The 22338-nt window shown below is 37.9% G+C and overlaps 2 protein-coding genes across 2 annotated transcripts; one reads left to right on the forward strand and one right to left on the reverse strand.

The window, feature by feature from the left end:
• Positions 1-1024: 1024 nt before the first annotated feature.
• On the reverse strand, positions 1025-11848 carry LOC101737285 (serine/threonine-protein kinase 40). The gene is made up of 8 exons (XM_004923275.5): positions 11249-11848; positions 10489-10632; positions 9170-9403; positions 8642-8774; positions 7353-7533; positions 6218-6311; positions 5564-5755; positions 1025-3908 (listed from the first exon to the last, which is right to left on the reverse strand). The coding sequence occupies exons 1-8, from the start codon at positions 11594-11596 to the stop codon at positions 3429-3431; spliced, it is 1806 nt and encodes a 601-aa protein (XP_004923332.2). The 5' UTR covers positions 11597-11848; the 3' UTR covers positions 1025-3428.
• Positions 11849-14179: 2331 nt separating this feature from the next.
• LOC101745802 (AFG3-like protein 2) lies at positions 14180-18464 on the forward strand. The gene is made up of 2 exons (XM_004923254.5): positions 14180-15869; positions 17355-18464. Exons 1-2 carry the CDS (start codon positions 14414-14416, stop codon positions 18218-18220), a joined length of 2322 nt encoding a protein of 773 aa, XP_004923311.1. The 5' UTR covers positions 14180-14413; the 3' UTR covers positions 18221-18464.
• The last annotated feature ends 3874 nt before the right edge of the window (positions 18465-22338 follow it).

Consider the following 22338-nt stretch of genomic DNA (forward strand, 5'->3'; position numbering starts at 1 on the left):
ATGAGCAACTCATACATGTCAATTGTTGTATACCAAACTGTCATTATGACAACCTCAACCAAATGTCATTAACTTCAATCTAAGCAAAGATGTCTCAAGTACATATGCCAATCCATTTCAATTGATTCTGAAATGTCTGTTACGTACATTGTTATTTAAAAAAAGCTTTATTCAGAAAATTATTGTCAAATTTGGCAGCGTATCTCAATCTCCAATTTCGAATCCCTCTAATAATATACATAACTGATTATTTAAAATCTTATCACTTGCTAGATTTCACGTTAGATAGCTTTGTTTCTAACTATATTTATTACAGACGATTTTATTGTCCACGCAATGTATACTTACTTGTATAGTCGATGGCGTAGGCACATAAATCTCAAATGTTTAATCTTTGCCCAAATATAATATATTTCTGTACCAAATATTATAATATTAAATATCCCATCTACACTTTGTGCACTCATTGTATAGAGTGGTATAATAAAATTGGTTGTCTTCTTAAGATAGTGTATCATTGTACTTTGCAAAAAAAGGGTAAAACCTCCTTGGTTTTCTCATTTAATTAACCCAGTCAGTGTGCTTAGTGCGCGTTTTTGAACGTTCTCGATAACGTAAAAGTTAACCCAATTTTGTATGTAGTTGGAACAGCGCCCTTATCGTCAAACGTAGGCAAACGATCCCATTCCATACAAATATGAGCTAACTTTTACGCTATCGAGAACGTTAGAAACTTCGCACTAAGCACACTGATTTTTTTTTGCTTTGCTTCTAAGTTATACTCCAGTATACATCGCTACTCGACATCGGATCTGCATGTTCGCCGCGAACCAGTTATGAGAGCCGATTTGGAGGATTATTTCTATTTATTCAAGATTATACCTCATGTCACATCAGCTAAACTGTGAGCGTATTTGTTAACCTTAATAAAATTATCTAGAACTTTCTCCGCATTACGGGAGACGATGACACCATCACATTTCTTCATAGGCTTTATATATTTAAACATAACGTATAACACTAATTGTTCACGAATTAACATTTATTATTTTATCTAAAATTATTCAAATAATAATTACAATTGGCCTTAAGTTCGATAGTGACTACATAAGTATATATGGAACAAAAATATATAGTACAAAAATATTAGCACTATCTAGTATTACACAGATACAAAACCAGCCAGTTTATTATTAAACAATATAAATATACATTCAATTCATTAATGGCAGTTCAGTATTTAACAAATATTTCGTTAGTCCCGAAATTTACGAAACAAAAACCAATTTGATTATATTTACACTTATCTCTAAGTGATCACTGTTCTATATAATAAAATATTTATTTATCTAAGCCGGCTGAAAAGAACTAAGTCGACCGCCAAGAATACTCAACTGTGTTATTACTAGAGGTCGGAGTAGGTAGATTGATTTAAGGTCGTTGGCGTCAAACGTAGAGGATAATATGGATACGCCTCCAAAATACTGGAACTTCATATTTATTGTGATATTTGTTCCGGAATTTTGAAATTAGCATGAATCTTTGTTTAAGGTGAAAAACGTATTAATAATATTAATCTACGCTACCAGTGCTATCTAATGGTGAAAGAAATCAGTATTTTATTTTATACAAAAACACCTTGGAATGGTTATATACTACACAGTATTTTGTCCCTTTCTGTTGAATTAGAAATGACGCTTGTCAGTATGAGACAAAACTTAGACAGGGATTTTTGTTACTTTATCTCATAAATATAGAAATAGTATCCAATGACAATTAAAAAAAAATTTTTTTTTCAATTTAAAAATATAATATTATGGATAAAATGGCATGTCCATATTATATATCCCATATCTTGACGCAATTATATAAAATCAATCTACCTACTCCGACCACTGGTTATTACACTGGTAGGTTTGCTAACAGTAAGTACTCGAGAACGAAGTTTACGTTAAATATCTATCGGCTGCAAGGGAACCAATGCCAGAGTTCGATTCAACACTAAATTAAAAAATCAAAATGACATCCCGCCTTTTTTACTGTCATTAAATTATTTGCTTCTGTAATTCATTTAACATTAACCGACCACGAAAACTGTATTAGAATTTTTCGGATAATATTATATAACAAAAAAAAAACAAAAAAATCGAGATTAAAACGTAACAGTAATTTTAATTAAGTCTACCATCCTTGGACATTATATCGACGAAAAAAAGCGAAATTGTCGTCACTTGAAAAACCCAACTTTACACCAAAGTTCATAACTCATATTAAGTATATAATATTTATAGCGATAGAAAGTTGAAAATTGGTAACATGGTAAAAAGTGATTTAGCCATAATGCAAGTTACGACATTACCGCTTTTTCCCGTCGATATATTTATACTATTTTATTATTATACGAAAGCTCATTCTGGTCCTTTCAGCAAATTTTGCGTGATTTAATACAAATATTCAAGTTTATAATTTTAGTATCCATAATATTCGATTGCTTATTCGGGTTAATGATCTCACAACCCAATTCGCAGTAAGGGGACTACGCATACTCTTCTATTTAAGCGATACCAAAAATGCAGGAGAAAATCTTAGGGTTGATAAATGGTAGAACTTTCTGGGTTTTTTTTTATATATATTAATCCCGTTTAAAGGGTAAAATAATTTACGACAGTTTGGACTTTTATTATTATTATAGCATAGATGGATAGACGACCACTCCGCCCACCTGATGTTAAAGGTTTACCCGTAGACATCAACAATCAGTACATCAGCTGTACCACTCTTCAAGGCGAAACTCATGCTTCCTGCCTGATATGGGCAGGGTGGTAGTACCTACCCGTGCCGACTCACAACAAGCCCTGCCACCAGTCGACATGGTTCCCTTACAGCACGTATGATTTAAAAATAATGAAAAACATAACAATTATAATTTACATATCATTTCGGTAGGCAGCGGCTTGGCTCTGCTCCTAGCATTGCTCAAGTCCATGGGCGACGGTAACCACTCACCATTAGGTGGGCCGTATGCTCGTCTGCCTAAAAGGATAATAAAAAAAATTATAGCCCTGTGTTAAGTTCACAATATACAAGACTCGCATCGAACACTTGAAATAACAAAATCATCATCATTAAATATATAATCTCAGTAAAATAGTGGTCATTCACTGAGACTTTTTCAGTGGACTTTTTTGAGGATCCAGAGAAGTTACGTCCAGCGGCTTTGTTTCATTTTCCCACATTTGTGCACTTTCACAGATATTGAACAGTTAATAAACCACCGTTATTACACATTTAAACCTGAAGAAACACTAAATAGACAAAATAAAACATATCACACAACTTCACTCCTCGCGTTCCCGCCAAAAAGAGGTCATCATTAAAAAAAAAACTAATCTGGCAGCAAAACGACAGAGAAATACGCAACGCTCAAATTAATATTCATCTTCTTGTCTAGATACGCTACCGGTTTCGTTCGCTTGGACTCTAGAATGTTCTGGAACCTGCGAGCGCGGGAAGTAATCCGGATCCCAGCTCCTGTTTCTCGAAGCGTCGGACCACGGCACGACCCGGAGGTCGGCGGAGTGCGAGGCCGCGTTGAGCCGGGGGATCCGCTGAGCTAAGTGCCTCAGTCTGGAATTTTCCGCCGTCGGAGGCCTCGGGTTGTCCGGCCTGGACTCCGGGGCGGGGGTCTCCCTCCTCTGGTTCGGAGCGAACATGTGCTGGTACCGGGCTATCTCGCAGGGCAGGAGCGGCCTGGCGTCCCTGCCTATCCTCTGGACCGTTATCTGCCTCTGTTGCGGCGCCTCGACTGTGGGATGTATGAGGATACTGTTCTGCTGAACGCGCGTCGGCGACGGGAAGTTCAAGGCCAGGAAGTCCGGCAGCGGGACGCAATATACGCCGAGTTCGTCCTGCAATACATTGTTAATGTAAACGAGCCGCGACAATGCCACAATGGCCCATGGACATCAGCCATCTTTGAAATTTATATAGAACTATCGAAAAGCAGATTTGACTTCAGATATTGTTAATAAAAAAAAATTATTGCCTTTGTAGGCAGACGAGCATACGGCCCACCTGATGGTGAGTGGTTACCGTCGCCCATGGACTTCAGCAATGCCAGGGGCAGAGCCAAGCCGCTGCCTACCGCTTAATACTCTCCACGAGCCTCGTTTGAAGAAGGACATGTCATATCGCTTGGGAAACACCGTGGAGGGGAGCTCATTCCATAGCCGGATGGTATGTGGCAACGTGGTACGTTACATGATAGTAATATTTCCGGACAAGGAATGAGTATATCAAAGAAAGTGTGAAAGCAGCCCCGGTAATCGACAAATTAAAGAACGGACGGACGGTTAGCATGGTCATATGACGCGTAGAGACGAGATGCATATGATTAAGAGATATGTATGGAAATGGTAGTGGAAGAGGTCGACCGAAGAAGACATGGATGGAGTGTGCGAATGACGATATGAGAGAGAGAGGAGTGAGTGTTGAGATGACGGCTGATAGAAGAGAATGGAAGAGAAAAATTTGCTCTGCCACCTAGTGGAATAAGGTGAATAAAAAAGAAAAGTAATATTTCTGGGCAACGACATTAGACAACGTAGCCACCGAACATCAAGTAAACAGTTCGTTAACACATTGACTACTGTGTAGGTCATCTGTGGCCTCCGCGGCGCGCTGAAGTAATTATGTCGATTTCTGTTATTAAGCGTCTGGATTGCTAAACTTTGTCTTCTTTTGTCTGTTAGTCTTTAAGGTCTCTTAGAAAGAGATAAATTCTCAGTATCTTCGGATTCGTCCTTCCCAAAGTCTACTAGGCATTCCGGCGCCTTAGTACGACGCGAAGGGCACCGATGACCTAAATATATGGCAGTCAACGTGTTAATATAGAGCAGGGATTCCCAAACTTATTTTGTCTATTGCCAAATTTTAGAATAAAATATTTTTTAGCGCCCTCATTTTTTTCAGCTACCTACTTAAAAACCACTATATAGAGAACTCAGTCGGTGTATAAGACTTCTAGATGATTACAAATCGCGTCCCAAGCCTCTACGCAACACCCCTATTTTAAGCTATTGCATAGCTATTATCGCGGGCTTTGAGCGCGGCGACCAAATCAAGAAATTCCGTAACGAAAATAAAACCTAACAACCCTCACTCCGCCTACCATGTAGCTGGCGTTCAACACATTCACACGTTGCGCTTGTGTAGTGTTTTGTGTACCAGCGCGCGGCGTGACGTCGCACTGCATGCGCATCATAAAAAGTCTGCCCATCTCTCTCTCGCGCGGTCTAGCTTATGAGTGTGAAGGGGACAGTTAATGTTTTGCTTTTGTTAATATTTATAAATATAGCGTAGTCTTATTGTATTATTGTTTTAATATTAAAGTATTTTTGTCTAATTATAATTGCATAAGTTGATAAAGCTTTTTTTTCTGTGTCTCTTACCGCCCCCTTTAAGCCCACAAGGGAGCGTTATCGCCCACTTTGAGAAAGTCTGATATAGAGCTGTGAAAAAACATAAGATATTGAGATCCGAAACCTGGTCCCCAATGACTTACACCAGAAGTGGGCGTCCGTTCGCCTCCTTTTTCCGGTACAGTCAGGAATGGTTTCTTCTCTAGTTCGATCGACTGACTACTTTTTTCTTTAGTCTCCTCGTCTAGTGGAATATCCGGCACCACTTGCAGATCCTCGGGCGGGTTGGAGATCGTAACGTAACTCGCTATGATGCTCGAAAGCTGATCGAGGACCTGAAATAAACGACCATTTCATTTTGACGAGACCGCATCTGTCCAAAATTTAAAAGAAAGGTGATATTAGTAGGAGAATTCTGGCGGTAGGACCTCTTGTGAGTCCGCACGGGTAGGTACCCACCACCCCGCCTATTTCCACCGTGAAGCAGCAATGCGTTTCGGCTTGAAGGGTGGGGTAGCCGTTGTAACAATACTGAGACCTTAGAACTTATATCTCAAGGTGGGTGGCGCATTTACGTTGTAAATGTCTATGGGCTCCAGTGACCACTTAACAACAGGTGGGCTATGAGCTCGTCCAACCATCTCAGCAATATAAAAAAAAACGGTCACGAATCAGTCTTAGGTTTCGGTTTGATGGAATTGCTGGATAGAGCCACTGACATTGCGACCTCTACGCGCTGCGGTGGCCTCTTGTGCTATAGGCCACTATTACAAATTAAAAAAAATGATAGTACTTACTTCATCTGCAACCATTCTGTGCTTAGGATCTTTCACTAGGAGCCTCTGTATTAAAAATACAGTGTTGTGTGATACTTGTACCGAATTGCCATTTCTGAAATCATAATGACAATCTTCTTATGGAATGTAGGTGTTTTGCGGTTCGATCGGCTTTCCTGCCTTTTGATTGTATCGCACAATAGGTCAATGGCGGAAATAGGTAAGACGGTACAGACTCTACACAAGTGAAACCCACGCAAATTTCCTACGACTGTTTCTAAAATATACACAAGATGATGGCCGGACAACCTCAACCTACTACTATACAGGTTGTTGCTTAATATCCTAGAAGCTGATATGGCTTTAATATACTAATTGTCTATCTATCTATAATAAATCACTTTAACATAATTAGTCAATGAACATATGACAAAAGTAGCTCATATCTATTATATATCACAGACCCGCAATCGAAAGCAAAGTTGACCTCGCAAGTCATGTTTTCTTTTTGTGTTACATTGCCTGAAGATAAAAGAAAAACGATATTTATTTTCCTTTATCACGACTTTTAATGTTATCATTTTTGGGGTTACTTAGCAATACTGATTCTTCCAACAATAATCTATATATTAATACGTGAAGCAAAAACTTTGTGCCCCTTTTTACGAAAATTGCGCGGACGGAGGAGTATGAAATTTCCTACACTTACAGAAAATATAGAGAAGGAGTGCAGAATGCTATTTTTTTTATTATGCATAAAAATACATTAAACCAATAAAAAAAAATTACACACTAACTACACAACACATACATATAAATATACTCTTTGTTTATTGTCAATTGTCAAACTTTTGCTATTGTTTAAAGTCTGTGATCAAATTGAGAATAGATTAATATTGTTTGTCTTTAACCTTAATTATCTATAGTGTAGTTTTGGCGAAATCTGTGATTAAATTAAAAAAAGTATAATAGTGTTTGACAATAGAACCATAATAATGTTTAAACTTATAATTTCAATTGGGTATATAGTCGAATTTCGACTACTGCGGGACCACTAGTATTAGTCTAATATAACAGCAAATCCTGAAATTCAGAGGGTAGACAACCCTTCAGACAGCTCTCGATTATAACAATAACAAGAATACGGTTTACTCACGGTGGTATATTATAGTTGGCGGCCTGTATCCTACTGAATAATTGAGCTAGGCTCGTGTCGCAGAAAGGAAACTGTCCGTACAACATAGTGTAGAGCACGACGCCCAGTGCCCACATGTCCGACGGTTTGCCCAGATACGGCTTGCACATTAGAACGTCAGGTGATATATAGGCTGGCGAACCTGGAAGTTTTTGGCCCATCGTTCAGTTTAACCATCGTTTGTGATCGCATGTGACTAGTAGATGCTTTTTTATGATTACTGGTGGCCTGGAGACCTTTCCAGTTTCACCAGGACAGGTGGGCGAGCAAAGGCTCAGTCAAGAGGGGTGAGATTTGCTAACAACTGCCCGAGTGCCTTGTAACCTAAAAACTCAAGAGCAGCTGCTTCGCGAATGAATCTGCTACCGGATCGGAATCCCGACCCGCTGAAAAGATCCGGCGAGAAACTCAGCGGGCTGATGCATGGGTTAGATTGCACGTCGAACTCTTTGTCGAGTTCGACGAGTACGGTTACCGGAGTCCCTAAGTCTGCTCTTAGTGTTAAAGCTAAAGGCGTCTAATGCAAAGGTTATTGGATTTTATGGAACGTAAGGACGTGTAACTAGAAGATGCATGTGACTAGGAGATCTATGGAAATGGTAGTGCAAGGTAGAAGGGGAAGAAGTTGACCGAAGAGGACATGGATGGAGTGTGTGAATGACGATATGAGGGAGAGAGAGGAGTGAGTGTTGAAATGACGGCTGGTATAAAAGAGAATGGAATAGAAAAATTCGCTGTGGCGACCCCACCTAGTGGGATAAGGTGGAGAAAAAGAAGAAGTTCAGTTTGCCAAAATTCACTGGACAATGTGTTAACAGTCGAGAAAAACTAAATACTCGATTTTCGTAGTATTTTCTTAGTATATAGAAAACGCAATTAAGTCTTTTATTGTTCAATCAATATAGAATATTCCATATCATTGTAAAACAACACTTAAAGCCTTGTAATCTCCTTTTTAAATTATTATTTTAAACAGTTTCATTGAATTTTGTAAAACTGAATTCTTTTTTTCTGAATGACAGACAGCCAGGTCAGTGAATATGTGAAGATTTTTTTTTTAAACTAAAAGTTTTAGAGGTTTTAAATACTAAAGGTTTTTCTTTACAGATATTTAAACATTGAGTGGTTAATACAGTATTGAATTTAAATTTAAATAGTATAGTATAGTATTTAAATTTCTAGTATTAATTACAATAGCTGAACGCTAAGTAAATACTAACAACAATTGTCAATTATTTCAAGGAACATACCTCTCTGATCTTTCAACAGATCTCTGTCACTACCGAGATGAGTTCCTAAACAGAAGTTTGTTATTATTATCCGTCCAGTCCTTTGATTTAACACTATGTTGCCGAGTTTTAAATCTCGGTGGACAATGTTCCTCTGGAAAAAAAAATGTATTATAATTTTGCCATTTGCAAATGCCAGTTGTCGTTAATTTTTTTATTGCAGTAATCAAACTTCAATTTATAAGCCGCAATGGTTATAAGTTTTACTTTGTGGGATTTTTTATAGCTAGAACTGAAACCCAAGACGCCTTAATTACATAACTTATATACCTTACACCTTAATTATTTATGTGTGTTAGCGATCTATATGATGAACTCATTGTAAAGTCTTTCATTTTAATGCAAGCTTTACTTATGTTGGTGTTAATCTATCTATTGGTTTATGTGGGGATGGCCTTCGTCATCGGCATGATCAGTTCAGTTAGACAATTTAAATAAAACTTAAAATATTGGCTGTAACTTTAAACTAAGTAAAAAATATTTACTCACCTTATGAAGGTTGGCGACAACTCTAACAATATCGTAGAATATCAGAACTGCTTCTTTTTCGGGGACTTTTCTAACTTTAGTAACATATTGCTGTAAGTTTATCAGTTCGCTACCTTTCTCACTGAACTGGTGAGGTGTTACGCAGTCCAAAACTAAGAATAGCCTCTGTCTGACTTTTCCGGTGTATATGAAACCTGGACCATTCGGATTTGGTACTTCTTCTAGTGCATATTCCTGTAATTAGATTACGTAAAATACATCAATTTCTGCAGGTTACAGATTTTTTTAATGTGGTCCTGAAATTGTCATCATTCTAAGTAATGAAATAAAATAAAAGTCAGTACACAGCCACACACACGGTATACCAGGTCTACTAATTTTAAATCAATTGTATTTAAAGAAATTGTGCATATTTCTCTCACGAAGCAGGTACCAAATTCAGGGACGGGTTAGAATGGTGGGACATTCATTTTACAATACAATCTGAGACTTCAACATCAATTTTCAAGATATGTATTTTAATGGTATCCATTTCTTTATGTCTACAGATTCTAGTAACCCGTATAGATCAGGAGGAACAGTGAGCTTAAATGCCCATTTAGGGTGATAAAGAAGCTTTAGCCTCATGTCACAGGTGCATGCATGTTCTGATGTGATTAATTCAGTGTCCACTTTCCATCAGTGTGAGATTGCCAGATCTTCTACCAAGACAGTAGGCCACATGCTTACTGATATGATATAAATCTGTTATGTACATGTAAATTCTGGATACAGATAGCACAGGACCAATTATTGTGGTGTAGCTTGGGAGAGGCCTATGTCCAACAGTGGAGGTCTGGGAAACTGAATGATAGATGTATAAACAATATAATATTATGTTTAGAATGAAAAAAATTATTTGTGAATGTTTTGTCTATGCTGAAAGATATTTCATTTTGAAAAATGCACTTTTCTACAACTTTTTATTTTTAGATTGTTGTTTAAAAATTATATCTATATATATAAAAATGAACTGCTGTTCGTTAGTCTTGCTAAATCTCAAAAACGGCTGGACCGATTTGGCTAATTTTGGTCTTGAATTATTTGTGGAAGTCCAGAGAAGGTTTAAAAGGTAGATAAATATGAAAATGCTCGGAATTAAATAAAAATAACAATTTTGTTTTTCCTTTGATGTGCCCCTCGTCGGACGGATTCCTTTTGTTTGCTTTAAGTTTATTTTATACAAAAGTTTAGATCTTTTATTTATCGGTCCAGGCACTACGAAGTCTGCCGGGTCAGCTAGTTTGTAGTAAAAATAATGTTGCAATGTTATTAATTACCTTAAATAAGCCATGATGATGTATAACACCTTCCTGGTCTTTCAATAGTGACAATAATGAATACTCTGTATGCAGGAGCATTTTTCCCTGTCTATCATCCTGGGTCTCTGGTTGATCGTCATTTCTTAATGTCAATATTTTTACCTAAATGATAAATGCATTAAGATTTTTTTAAGTGGAAGCAATTTATCATTCCAGTGCTTTTAATCATAAGCAAATGATTTTATTTTCATATAAATAAGTTGTTAATTTTTTTTACTGGAATGTCTATTTCAGGTTCTTGCTATAATTTATTATTCAATATATTATTTATGATGTGCAGATAAAGCAGCCTAAGTATTAAACCACAAATGGAGCCCATCATAACATTGTCATTATCATTGCTCATATCCAGACATGAGGTCAAAGTATCAAATGCATTAATCGTGATTTTTAAACAATTTAATTTACAACCAAAAAAAAACACTTAAGAGAATATATTAAGTTTATATTTTATAGTAATAGTAATGTCATAAGCTATTTTGTACAAAAATTTGTAGTTTAAATTCGATTATTAGATTAGAGTAATAGTGAATCTGTTTTATCTTATTAATGTTGATTTCTCTGTATTTTTAAACATCTTATTTATCTTATCATTCATTACACAACATACGTGAGTAATTAAGACACAAAACAGCTGACAATGAATAATAAAGATATTGTCCTTGCTTCACTGTGTTATAGATATATAAATATATCAATTCAGAAAAAATCCAATTACCTGGTAAAACTCATCAGTTTTTGCCTTCCTAGCTAGGCATTGAACAATACTTTTGACAGGACTAGGACCTAATTTAGGTCCCAATAAATATGGGCCGGCTTTCCTAACGTGCTTGTCAGGAACAAGTGTACCCGCAGGAGGAACATCACTTTCATTATAAGGTAACTTAGGCCGTTTTGCAGAACAAGGTGCCACCTTTTTTGAATTCTTTAATACACCACTAGGTTTTGATACACGGGAAGCGTAGTCTAAGTACGAACACATCCTAGATATCTTCTCACTCGGCTCTGAAAGCAAAGGTCGTGTCCTCTTTCCATTTCTACTGGTTTCAGGCCTTTCTTGGTCCATCACGATGAAACTTCACAAACAAATAAGAGCTCTTTCTGACGCTTATAGAATATAAAGCTCCACAAAATTACACACAGTGCAACGAATTAGTCAATATTATTAATATTTACGTAATACATGAGTACACATAAAAAACGTAAACGTGAATTTCTGATTTCTCGTCGATTCCCGTTTATTTACTTGACAAACGAAGATGTCTGATATTTCGTTCGGAAATTTTGATGTCGATCAGCTGCGACACCAATATGTCTATTTATACATTTTTATCATTATTACAATAAAATATTCGCAGAATACCAATATTACTTGTCACGCTTTAAATTTATGTCTGTGTGTATAAATGTGAATAGCTGTTGATTTTTGATTATTTTCGGCATTAAAATATAAGACATACCTAATTTTTTATCTAATGAACTATTAATAACGTTTCTAGATTTTATTAAAAAACTCGTAGGTACATTATATTTTGTAAAACATAACAATAACACCAAGATTTTCTCTGTATTACCCGCTTTATATTCAAAAAACATTTTGTATGATTTTTGAAATAGTTTTTAAATGTAAATCAAACTTAGCATAAAAGCCTTTAAAGATTTGTTTCTTAAGATTTAATTATATTAAATTTGATAAACACGCATCTTATTTACTTTTTACTTTACTTTGAGACACGAGGTGGTAGTATCCATTGTAGTGTTTAATAGCTGTGCTAATTTAAACCTATTAGATTCTCAGCAGCCTGATGCTGATGGTGATACCTTTCTAGTGGTAAATACATTCGTGAAGCAGCTGCTCATGGAGATGCTTATGTAGAGATTAGGAAACAACCTTTCCCCCCAAGCTAGAAAGGTAACAAGCAGCCTATATTAAAAAAAAAAGTTTATTGTACACGTTGAAATATTTTCGGTACGTGTCAGTCATTTCCCAGCCGTATAACATCCAATGGTCCGGTCACTCATATGCGCGCAAATATTCGTACATTGTACGAATGTTTGCGCGCATGTGAAGGGCCGTCATACATTCATTCGCAAACTTAGCAGCTCTGCAAATGGGTTTGGTACTCATTTGCGAACCCGTTTGCGCTTCCTCCCACACTTGTTTACGAATGTCTCACGAATTTCTCTTCTTTTTTAATTCACCAATAGAACATTGAAGAGAAAGGGAGTTTTTAATTATTTCCCAGGCGTCCCTTGGCCGTTAGACATTCTGTTTTTATGGGATTTCTTTTGAGGGTCCCATATGGTCGATTCATTTTGCAGGAGTTCAATGAACTCCATCACCTTAGTGTAGTTCCAATCCATGATTAAGGTACGCTACACAGTAGACGTCACGAATTAAGAAACTGGCGAAACGTCCGTTACCTTCTTTTTTTTTTTCCTACCTAAACTGGTAGCCTGGAGCGGCTATTCCAGCGTAACCGTAACTAGTAGGTGAGCTCACGGGGCTCAAACCTGACGACGATGCTAACACGAACCCTAGCAAGAGTCGTGCTTCGCAGAATCTACCACCGGATCGGAAACGCGACCCACTGAGAAGATCCGGCGAGAAACTCAGTGGGCTGTGTCTGAGAGTTAATTTACTCGTCAAGCCCTTCGTCGCAAGCGATGGGTTCGACGAGAACGGTGACCGGTGCTTGAAGTACCTAGAAGCACCGTTAGTGGATCGGGTGGATCCGAGATGACGTGTTTTGGGCGACGTCGACTGCTTTCCATTCTATCCACAGGATCGGGAATGAGTTACCTTCGCAATCGTGGGCGCAACTGGTCACACGAATGTGTGGGAGACTACACGAATAATCGCGGTTCGCGTGCTTTGACGTCCGTTGAAAAACCGATACAGCTTGGAAAACCACGAATGCAGCGAAAACTTTGCTTAATCATTTGCAAATGTCGTCCTATACTTGCGGGTTTGCGTATTCGTGCGAATGTGAGTGACCGGTATTATCTGAAGAACTTGTATTATCAACTTACAACAAGTAAATGGTGTTTTATGCTTTTATTGTATTTGATACAAGATTTATGCTCTGAAACCCAGCAACTGCTTTCTCGATGTAGGGATTTTAGTCTATGCAGTATAATCATCGGCTGTGAAACGGGTGTACACGGGTGTACCGGAGGGACGCCGCCCCGTAGGGAGGCCCATGTACCGCTGGTGTGACGCTGTGGAAGGAAATTTACGGGAGCTCCAAGTGTCGGACTGGTAAGGTGTTGCGCAGCGCCGGGATGAATGGCAAAGTTTATTGTCGGAGGCCAAGACCCACTTCGGGGTCATAGCGCCAGCTCGGTAGTAGTAGTATAATCATTATAGGATTCAATATGAATTTTAGAATTTTGATTCTATTGAATAGTTAGCTCAACAACTACCTAGATCTTAGTTTGCGAGCTGAAAATTTGTAACTGAGAATGTCTCACCCTGTGACTGAAGTATTTTCTCACGCAGGTGCTCAACAAGTCCAGCATTTTGCAATTTTCGAATTTAAAAATACCTATTCATCCCTTTAAAATGTTTTATTATGGTCATATAAAACATTCGTTCGAGGCATTGATAGTAGACGGTAGTTCTTAAATTTTAAGACTAACAAAATCTTCTGTTCTGGGACGATTGCCCTAAAATATCGGCAGTCCGTCGTTTTAACAAATTTGACAACTCTTAAACATTTTGAAATGTCAAATTCATTCAAATCAATTTTGACAGAATTTTCTAACCATGTAACATGTTGTCATGATACTCCTAGACATTATTTTATGATAAAATTTTACTAAGAATTGTGTAACTACATTGAAGATAAATTAAAAATTTTAAAATAAATTTATCATCGACATGTGGAAAGGCCTCAGATTGACACACTCACAACTATCAAAGATACATTTTAATGGACATAAGTTGCAGCCTGTCGGCGTACCTGCTCTAGATTCCGTTTTAAGACAGTGGTATGAATTCTGTAAAAAGCCGCCTAAGGGTTTTGAAAAATACTTCCAACCGGGTAGCGGTCAGAAAGACGCTAAAACTCAGGAAAAAAATGCAAGTCCTCCATCTAAAAGTTCCGCGCCTCCATCGAAACCGACCTCTTCATCATCAGATAAATGGAACATGAACATGTTCTCGCCTTCTAGCAGCAGCGGAGGTGGAAGTGGAGGCCGCGGCGGCTATGAAGGCCAAGATAAAGAGAAGTGGATGATGTTTGGAGCAATTGGTATTGTGACATTGCTTGCTTCAGTTGCGTATTTTGAATTAAGATACAGAGAGATAAGTTGGAGAGATTTTGTCAATTTGTATTTAAACAAAGGTGTGGTCGAGAAACTAGAAGTTATTAACAAAAAATGGGTCCGAGTAAAACTTCAAGGGAATGCATTAGAAGGAAAGGTTATTTGGTTTGCAATAGGTAGTGTCGATTCATTCGAACGTAATCTAGAAAATGCACAAATTGAAATGAGCATTGATCCTCCTAATTTTGTACCAGTTATTTACAAAACTGAAGTAGAGGCTGCCAGTCTGACGGGAATGCTTCCTACTCTACTAATAATTGGGTTTTTAATATACATGATGAGAAGATCTGCAGACATGATGGGACGCGGTGGCCGTCGTGGAGGAGGCTTGTTTGGAGGAGTGATGGAGTCAACAGCTAAATTAATAAATCCAACAGACATTGGAGTAAAATTCCAAGATGTTGCTGGTTGTGAAGAAGCAAAGATAGAAATTATGGAATTTGTCAACTTTCTTAAAAACCCTCAGCAATATATAGATTTGGGAGCTAAAATTCCCAAAGGTGCACTATTAACAGGTCCTCCCGGTACTGGTAAAACTTTACTCGCAAAAGCAACTGCAGGAGAAGCTAATGTACCATTTATCACTGTCTCTGGTTCAGAATTCTTAGAGATGTTTGTAGGTGTTGGTCCTTCCAGAGTAAGAGATATGTTTTCTATGGCACGTAAACATGCTCCATGCATACTGTTTATTGATGAAATTGATGCTGTAGGTAGAAAAAGAGGAGGTCGTAGTTTTGGTGGTCATTCAGAACAAGAAAACACTTTGAATCAACTGTTGGTTGAAATGGATGGATTTAATACAACTACAAATGTTGTGGTACTTGCAGCTACAAATCGAGTAGATATATTAGATAAGGCATTGTTGAGACCTGGTAGATTTGATAGACAGATATTTGTCCCAGCACCAGACATTAAGGGCAGGGCCTCAATTTTCAAGGTGCATTTGACTCCTCTCAAGACAACGCTGAATAAGGAAAATTTAGCAAGAAAAATGGCTGCATTGACTCCAGGTAATTATTATTAGCATATAAACAAACCCTATAGATAGTGATTACCAATACATATGTTTAGACAAGAGGTCAAACACTGAGTTACACCCATTAGTATTTCCTACTCCATAGACAACATACTAAATGTACCACTATTTCTAAGTAACCATGTAACTTACATGTTTAAAAACAATATTTTTAATCAATATAAATATATTAGAAATATTGCATAATAATATGAAACCTGTAAATTTATTATGCGTTTATTGTTGTCGTTTTATCATGGATGTGCATGGATGGGTAATTACCATCATATAGGTTTCTGCTTAAGATTGGGACAGTTGAGTTTGAAGTTGAACACAACATATTTCAGTTGAGAAGCTATTCTCCATGCCAACTGGACACCCCAAAAAATACTAAGCTTCAATGGTATTGCATAACAGCTATCCAATTCTCAAAGCAGAACATGAATGTGATTTTCACAAAGTAGACAGGCTGTTCACACCAATCAGTTAAGTTATGTAAAGCTAGGAATAAAAAAGTAAAGGGAAAAGTTAAATAAAGAAATTGTTCAAATTTCTTTTCTCATTTGTGCTGTGATACTGTAATGCATTCCCGTTTGAAGGATGGGACGGCGACTATTCTGTACAATTGACACTTAGACTTTATATCACAAGGTGGCGCAGAAGACAGGTGCTGGAAACCATATCAACATTTCTATATCTATGGTAACCTCTTACAATAAGGTGGCGCATGAACTGTATACCTGTCTAAGCAAGGTTTTCTAAAGTTGTAAAAAGTAGTAAATTTAAAGGACAACTTGTTTGAATAAAATATTATTATGTTGTGTTAAATTTTAAATCACTCAGTCCAACATAAATGAATGCTCTCACTCTGTGAAACATCGTGTCGCATGATGTCGCGTCGCGAGAGCATCGGTATCCCAGGTTTCGACTGGTGCATGAAAACAACCACTGTCAAGAGTGTACAACTAGGCAGAAAGAATAATTTAAATATTAGATAAATCCTAGCTAATACCTAGATACCCAAGCTGGTAACACTAAAGCAACAAAATATAAACATAACAAAATAAAAATAGAATTCCTTTCTTATTGGTACTAATGTAGTACCAATGAATTAAAAAGTACTTGTTGCTAATGGCTCCAGAGCTATTCTTCCTAGCGTTTTCTCGGTCTAGTGCAAGATTTTTTTTTTTTTTTTTTTTTTTTTTTTTATTGCCCTTGTAGGCAGACGAGCATACGGCCCACCTGATGGTGAGTGGTTACCGTCGCCCATGGACTTCAGCAATGCCAGGGGCAGAGCCAAGCCGCTGCCTACCGTAAATTCCGCTTTCCTACTTAAACCATTACATTTTGTCTGGTCTTCGGCTCCAGAATTATAAAATAACAATAAAATTTTACTATCGAAGAAAATCGTGACCGAAAGCTCTTTATTTCTAATTGCAGAAAATGTAAATTTATCACAAAATTGACAAAACTATTTCAGGTTTCACCGGCGCGGATATTGCTAACGTGTGCAACGAGGCGGCACTAATTGCCGCTCGCGAATTAGCCAACGATATTACAATGAAAAATTTCGAACAAGCCATCGAAAGAGTCGTCGCCGGTATGGAGAAAAAATCTAATGTTCTCCAACCAGACGAGAGGAAGATTGTAGCGTATCATGAGGCCGGCCATGCAGTTGCAGGTTGGTTCCTACAACATGCAGATCCCCTTTTAAAAGTGTCTATTATACCTAGAGGAAAAGGTCTTGGCTACGCGCAATATTTACCCAAAGAACAGTATTTATACAGCAAGGAACAACTATTTGATAGAATGTGCATGACACTAGGGGGTAGAGTAAGTGAAGAGATATTCTTCGGAAGAATAACCACAGGGGCTCAGGATGACTTAAAAAAGATAACACAAAGCGCTTATGCGCAGATTGTACACTATGGTATGAACGCTAAAGTCGGAAATGTGTCTTTCGAGATGCCACAGCCCGGTGAAATGGTGATTGACAAACCATACTCTGAAAAGACCGCAGAACTCATCGATTCAGAAGTCAGAGACCTGATTAACAATGCGCACAAACACACAACGGATTTATTAACAAAACACAAACCTAACATCGAAAAGGTTGCAGAGAGATTACTGAAACAGGAGATTTTGAGTCGCGATGATATGATTGAACTGTTAGGGCCTAGACCGTTCCCCGAGAAGAGTACTTATGAAGAGTTCGTTGAAGGCACAGGATCATTAGATGAAGACACGACGCTACCAGAAGGCCTCAAGGATTGGAATAAGGAGAAACAGCCCACAACACCACCGCCGGAAACCAGCCCATCAAGCCCCACAGCCAGTAAAAAATAAGTACCCGGTAGTAATAGTTATTGTGAATTATATTTAAAATTACCTTTAAGATTTAAAGGCTTTTTTGTTTGCGTGTTACTGTTTTCGTAACATATTTTAGTTGTAGTCGAAAGATCAAAATACTGGAACTTTGAATGTGGGAGTTACACAATATTGAGCCTTGCATTTCTGTGTACAGCTGTGTGTTAATAGATGCCTGTTAGCTGGACGTCTTTTTTGTAAAATAAATATTCCGGTATAAATATATACTAGTTTTATTATTGATGCTCACCTTCTTAGCGTAGGTACAGGTTTCTGAGCATCATCCCATCTAAGAAAACCAAAACCGTTGCATGCGAAAGCCGATCAATGGTATTTCAAAGTCGACTACCCAATAAAATTGGTCCAATTTTTATAAATACAGTTTTTTTTATTGCTTATGTGGGTGGACGAGCTCGGCTCGACTGGTGAAGTGGTTACTGGAGCCCATAGACATCTACAACGTAAATGCGCCACCCACCCTGAGATGTAAGTTCTAAGGTCTCAGCATAGTTATAACGGCTGCCCCACCCTTCAAACTGAAACGCATTACTGCTTCACGGCAGAAATTGGCGGGGTGGTGGTACCTACCCGTGCGGACTCACACGATGTTATTCCTTCACCGTAGAAGTCAATCGTGAACAGTTGTTGAGTACGTCTTATCCTTTAGGCCACGACGACTTCATATCTCAAGGTGGGTGGCGGCATTTACGTTGTAGATGTCTATGGGCTCCAATGACTACTTAACACCAGGTCTGCCGTGAAATCGTCCACCCATCTAAGCAATGAAAAACATGCTTAGACAGTACTGCGCCTTCCTCATCCTGTCTGTTGCTATCTTTATGAAGTGGAGAAGGTTCAACTCCCACACTCACTCAACCGCCCAAGGATGTCTGTATCTGGACAATATGTCGTGTCCATGAAAAAAGTGAATATTTTGTCATATGAAAAAACTGGTAAAATCCCTCTCGCACTAAGATTAAGATTTTTTTTGTGGGTTTTCCAATTTTGTACCTACACAACGAAGAATAAATTCGTCAGATAGCTCAAGCGTTTCTGAAGCGATGCTCCGTCATGCAGATAGCAATTTATTTATGTTTGTTAATTCAAATTGTGCAATAACTAGATTTAGAAGGGAAATTATTTATGAAGTTAAAGGCTGTACAAGTTTAGTGGTGTTAAGTTTTCGTGGCAATAATCTCAAGATATTGTCATTTATTAATTAAATACATCATGATTTCACATTTTACAAAAGCTAAACTCGAAGTATTTTATTGTTTATTACAAAATTATCACATGTTTTATTCGGCCGTTAAATAAGCCATTGAAAGTTCTTGTCAGTTCTTACTTATTAAATTAATAAAAATTAAATGGTAATTTCCAAAAAAAAACAATTAAGGCAATCCAAGCATGACACAATAAATACATTTAATAAATTTTTCTAGACAATTACTGGTATTTTAGGCGTATTTTAAGCCCGCACGGGTAAGTAGGGGCTTGCCTATTTCTACGGCAATATGAGCTCATATCTCAAAATGGCTGGCGGCATTCACAATGTGATGCAATCGGGCTTCAATAATCACTTAACATCAGATGGGCCGTGTTCTCAACTACGCATCAATGCAATAAAAAAAGCTCATATGATTTACGTATCGACAGCATCAGAATATGAAACTTTATTAAACATTTACTAAAATACTAAATACCGATTTGTAACGTCGTACCATAATACGTTCCAGCTGATTGTTAATTAAAATACCATTAATGACTGATACGTATTTTATAAGTGAAACGCAACGTATCTATAATAGCCGGCAAACTTCTTGAGCATTTGTCGACGTAGTGGGGGTAAGTTCGCGCATGGTACACTCACGTGCAAAAACATTATTTATTCTGCGTCATAATGCTATTAAATTATTAATATCAACATAATTATTATGTATTTATTTATATATTTATTAAAACATCAACAAAAAATATAGGTTAATAATTGTAATAATTTGATCTTGGGGTAAAATAGATATTCCTTCTATTAAGTCAAAACTAGAGCTGTTGCCAGGTCTTCGTTCAGTTGAAGCGAAGCTGGTACTTGTAATTTTTTTTTCGTTATCATAATCTTGACCATCATCATCCTTCTCCTGTTTTAAAATGAAGCAATATACGTCGTACACAATTTTTCTACCCTTTCTTTTGATTACTACACCAGTTTGTCGCGGCATAGTGTATTTTTTATAAAAAATCAACAAACACTCAACATATAGAAATGGCAACAAAGTCAACAAGCAATTATAACAAATAACTTAACAATTAATAACGATAGACTTTTCACTGTACGCAAGCGTACTTTTGGGAGCAAGCGGAAAGAGGGCGCGGTGCGGGACGCAAGGTTCGACTGATCTACCAATAACGCGCTCGATACGATTTCCCCTGCCGTCGCGCCTCACCCTCACCACCAAAGTGATCTAAAATTCGGTTCTGCGCAGTCAAGGTCATTTGCTCAAGAAGTTTGCCGGTTACTATACTTAATTTAATTACTACTTAAATGACGGAGTATTGCTTGTGAAATGTCTATCCGATGATTTGCAAACGAAGTAAATTGCCCCTTCGTAATAAGGTGACATTTTACCAAACTTGTCATAACCTATGCAAGTGTAGGGTTCGCTCAAGCGGCCCGCACTAATTTGAAACCCTTTCAAGTCATTCAATCCTGATTTTGCAGGATAGCCGTCGGAGCACCATGGTTCATGAGGAACGTGGATCTCCATGATGATCTGGAGCTTGACTCCAACAATAGGTAGGTATCTTCAGTCGGCACCAGTGCCACTTTGAGAAGGCGGCGCGACACGAAAACCTTCATGTGGCCGCCGGAAATTACATACCCGATCCAATGGACCGAATGGTAAACAGTCAACGTCACCCTAATCACGTTATTACGGATCTTCCCGATCCATTAACGGTGCTTTTAGGTACCTCAAGCACCAGTCACCGTCCTCGCCGAACCCGTCGCTTGCGACGAAGGGCTCGACTAATAAATTAACCCATAGACACAGCCCACAGAGTTTCTCGCCGGATCTGCTCAGTGGGTCGCGTTTCCGATCTGGTGGTAGATTCTGGGAATTCGATTCGATTCTATCTGCATAGTTAAGAAAAAAAAGCTGTATTTTATCTGTCTCATCTTTCAAAGCGGAACGCTTGGTTGCTTCGTGGCAACCAAGTGGCAAATGTAGGCATTAAAGTGGTAACTGTCTTAATGGGCTTACAATACGTCCTACCAGTAAAACATTGTATTAAAGCGATTAGTTAAGTTGGAAATTTGAGTTCATTTCACATATTAGTGTTGCAATTCACTACCAACATTGTTTTATGAGCCAAATTCGACTGCAGCGCCATCTAGTTGCTAGTCCCGAAGATTTCTAGAGAAACAATGCGTGTCGTGAAAAATACCTAATATTTGTAATTGAACTATATGAATATAGTCTTTTACAAAAAAAAAAGTTTTGGTATTAGACGTGCTGTTCTAAATGAGTGAGCGGAGATCATTTGCGAGTGGGTGGTACTTATATGATGTGTATGCACTACGCTATCCTCAACACTAAAAGAGCCGTGAGCATTCGCATCTATAGAGCTGTAAAAATAAAATAAAACGAAAAGCACAGGACGGTGGTATCAGAAATGTACATGTTGATAATACGAGAAACTACCCGGTCCCGGAAGTCTTAGACAATGTTGCAATGTACTAATGTTAACGATCGTAAAAATTGTTCACAAACCTATGGGATCGACTTGCGGAACAGATTAAGTCACGTTGTCTTGCAGTATTTCAGGCTGAGTCCTGTGAACTCGCCCACGAGTTATAGGGAAGCCAGAATAAGCCAATGGCAGATAGGTAGACAAAAGCTAGGAGTTCGAGGACTTAACCTGAGAGAATTTGCTAGTGCTACCTCTATCAAGATCGGATCGGAATCGCGACCAAATGAGAAGGTCCGGCGAGAAACTCAGTGGGTTGTATCTGGGCTAATTCGCTCGTCGAACTCTTCGTCGTAATGATCGATTCCGACGAGGACGTTGCTTGAGGGGCCTAAAAGCACGGTGAGTGGATT

Source organism: Bombyx mori, chromosome 7 (assembly GCF_030269925.1).
Source record: "Bombyx mori chromosome 7, ASM3026992v2".
Lineage (NCBI taxonomy): Eukaryota > Metazoa > Arthropoda > Insecta > Lepidoptera > Bombycidae > Bombyx > Bombyx mori.

Coding starts and splice junctions, on each gene's coding strand:
- LOC101737285 (XM_004923275.5), bottom strand. CDS start 11,596: ATGGACCAAGAAAGGCCTGAAACCAGTAGAAATGGAAAGAGGACACGA. Junction 9,404..10,488: donor ATCATCATGGCTTATTTAAG/GTAATTAATAAC, acceptor ATCTAATTACAG/GAATATGCACTAGAAGAAGT. Junction 3,909..5,563: donor AACGGACGCCCACTTCTGGT/GTAAGTCATTGG, acceptor AATGTATTGCAG/GACGAACTCGGCGTATATTG.
- LOC101745802 (XM_004923254.5), top strand. CDS start 14,414: ATGTGGAAAGGCCTCAGATTGACACACTCACAACTATCAAAGATACAT. Junction 15,870..17,354: donor AATGGCTGCATTGACTCCAG/GTAATTATTATT, acceptor AAACTATTTCAG/GTTTCACCGGCGCGGATATT.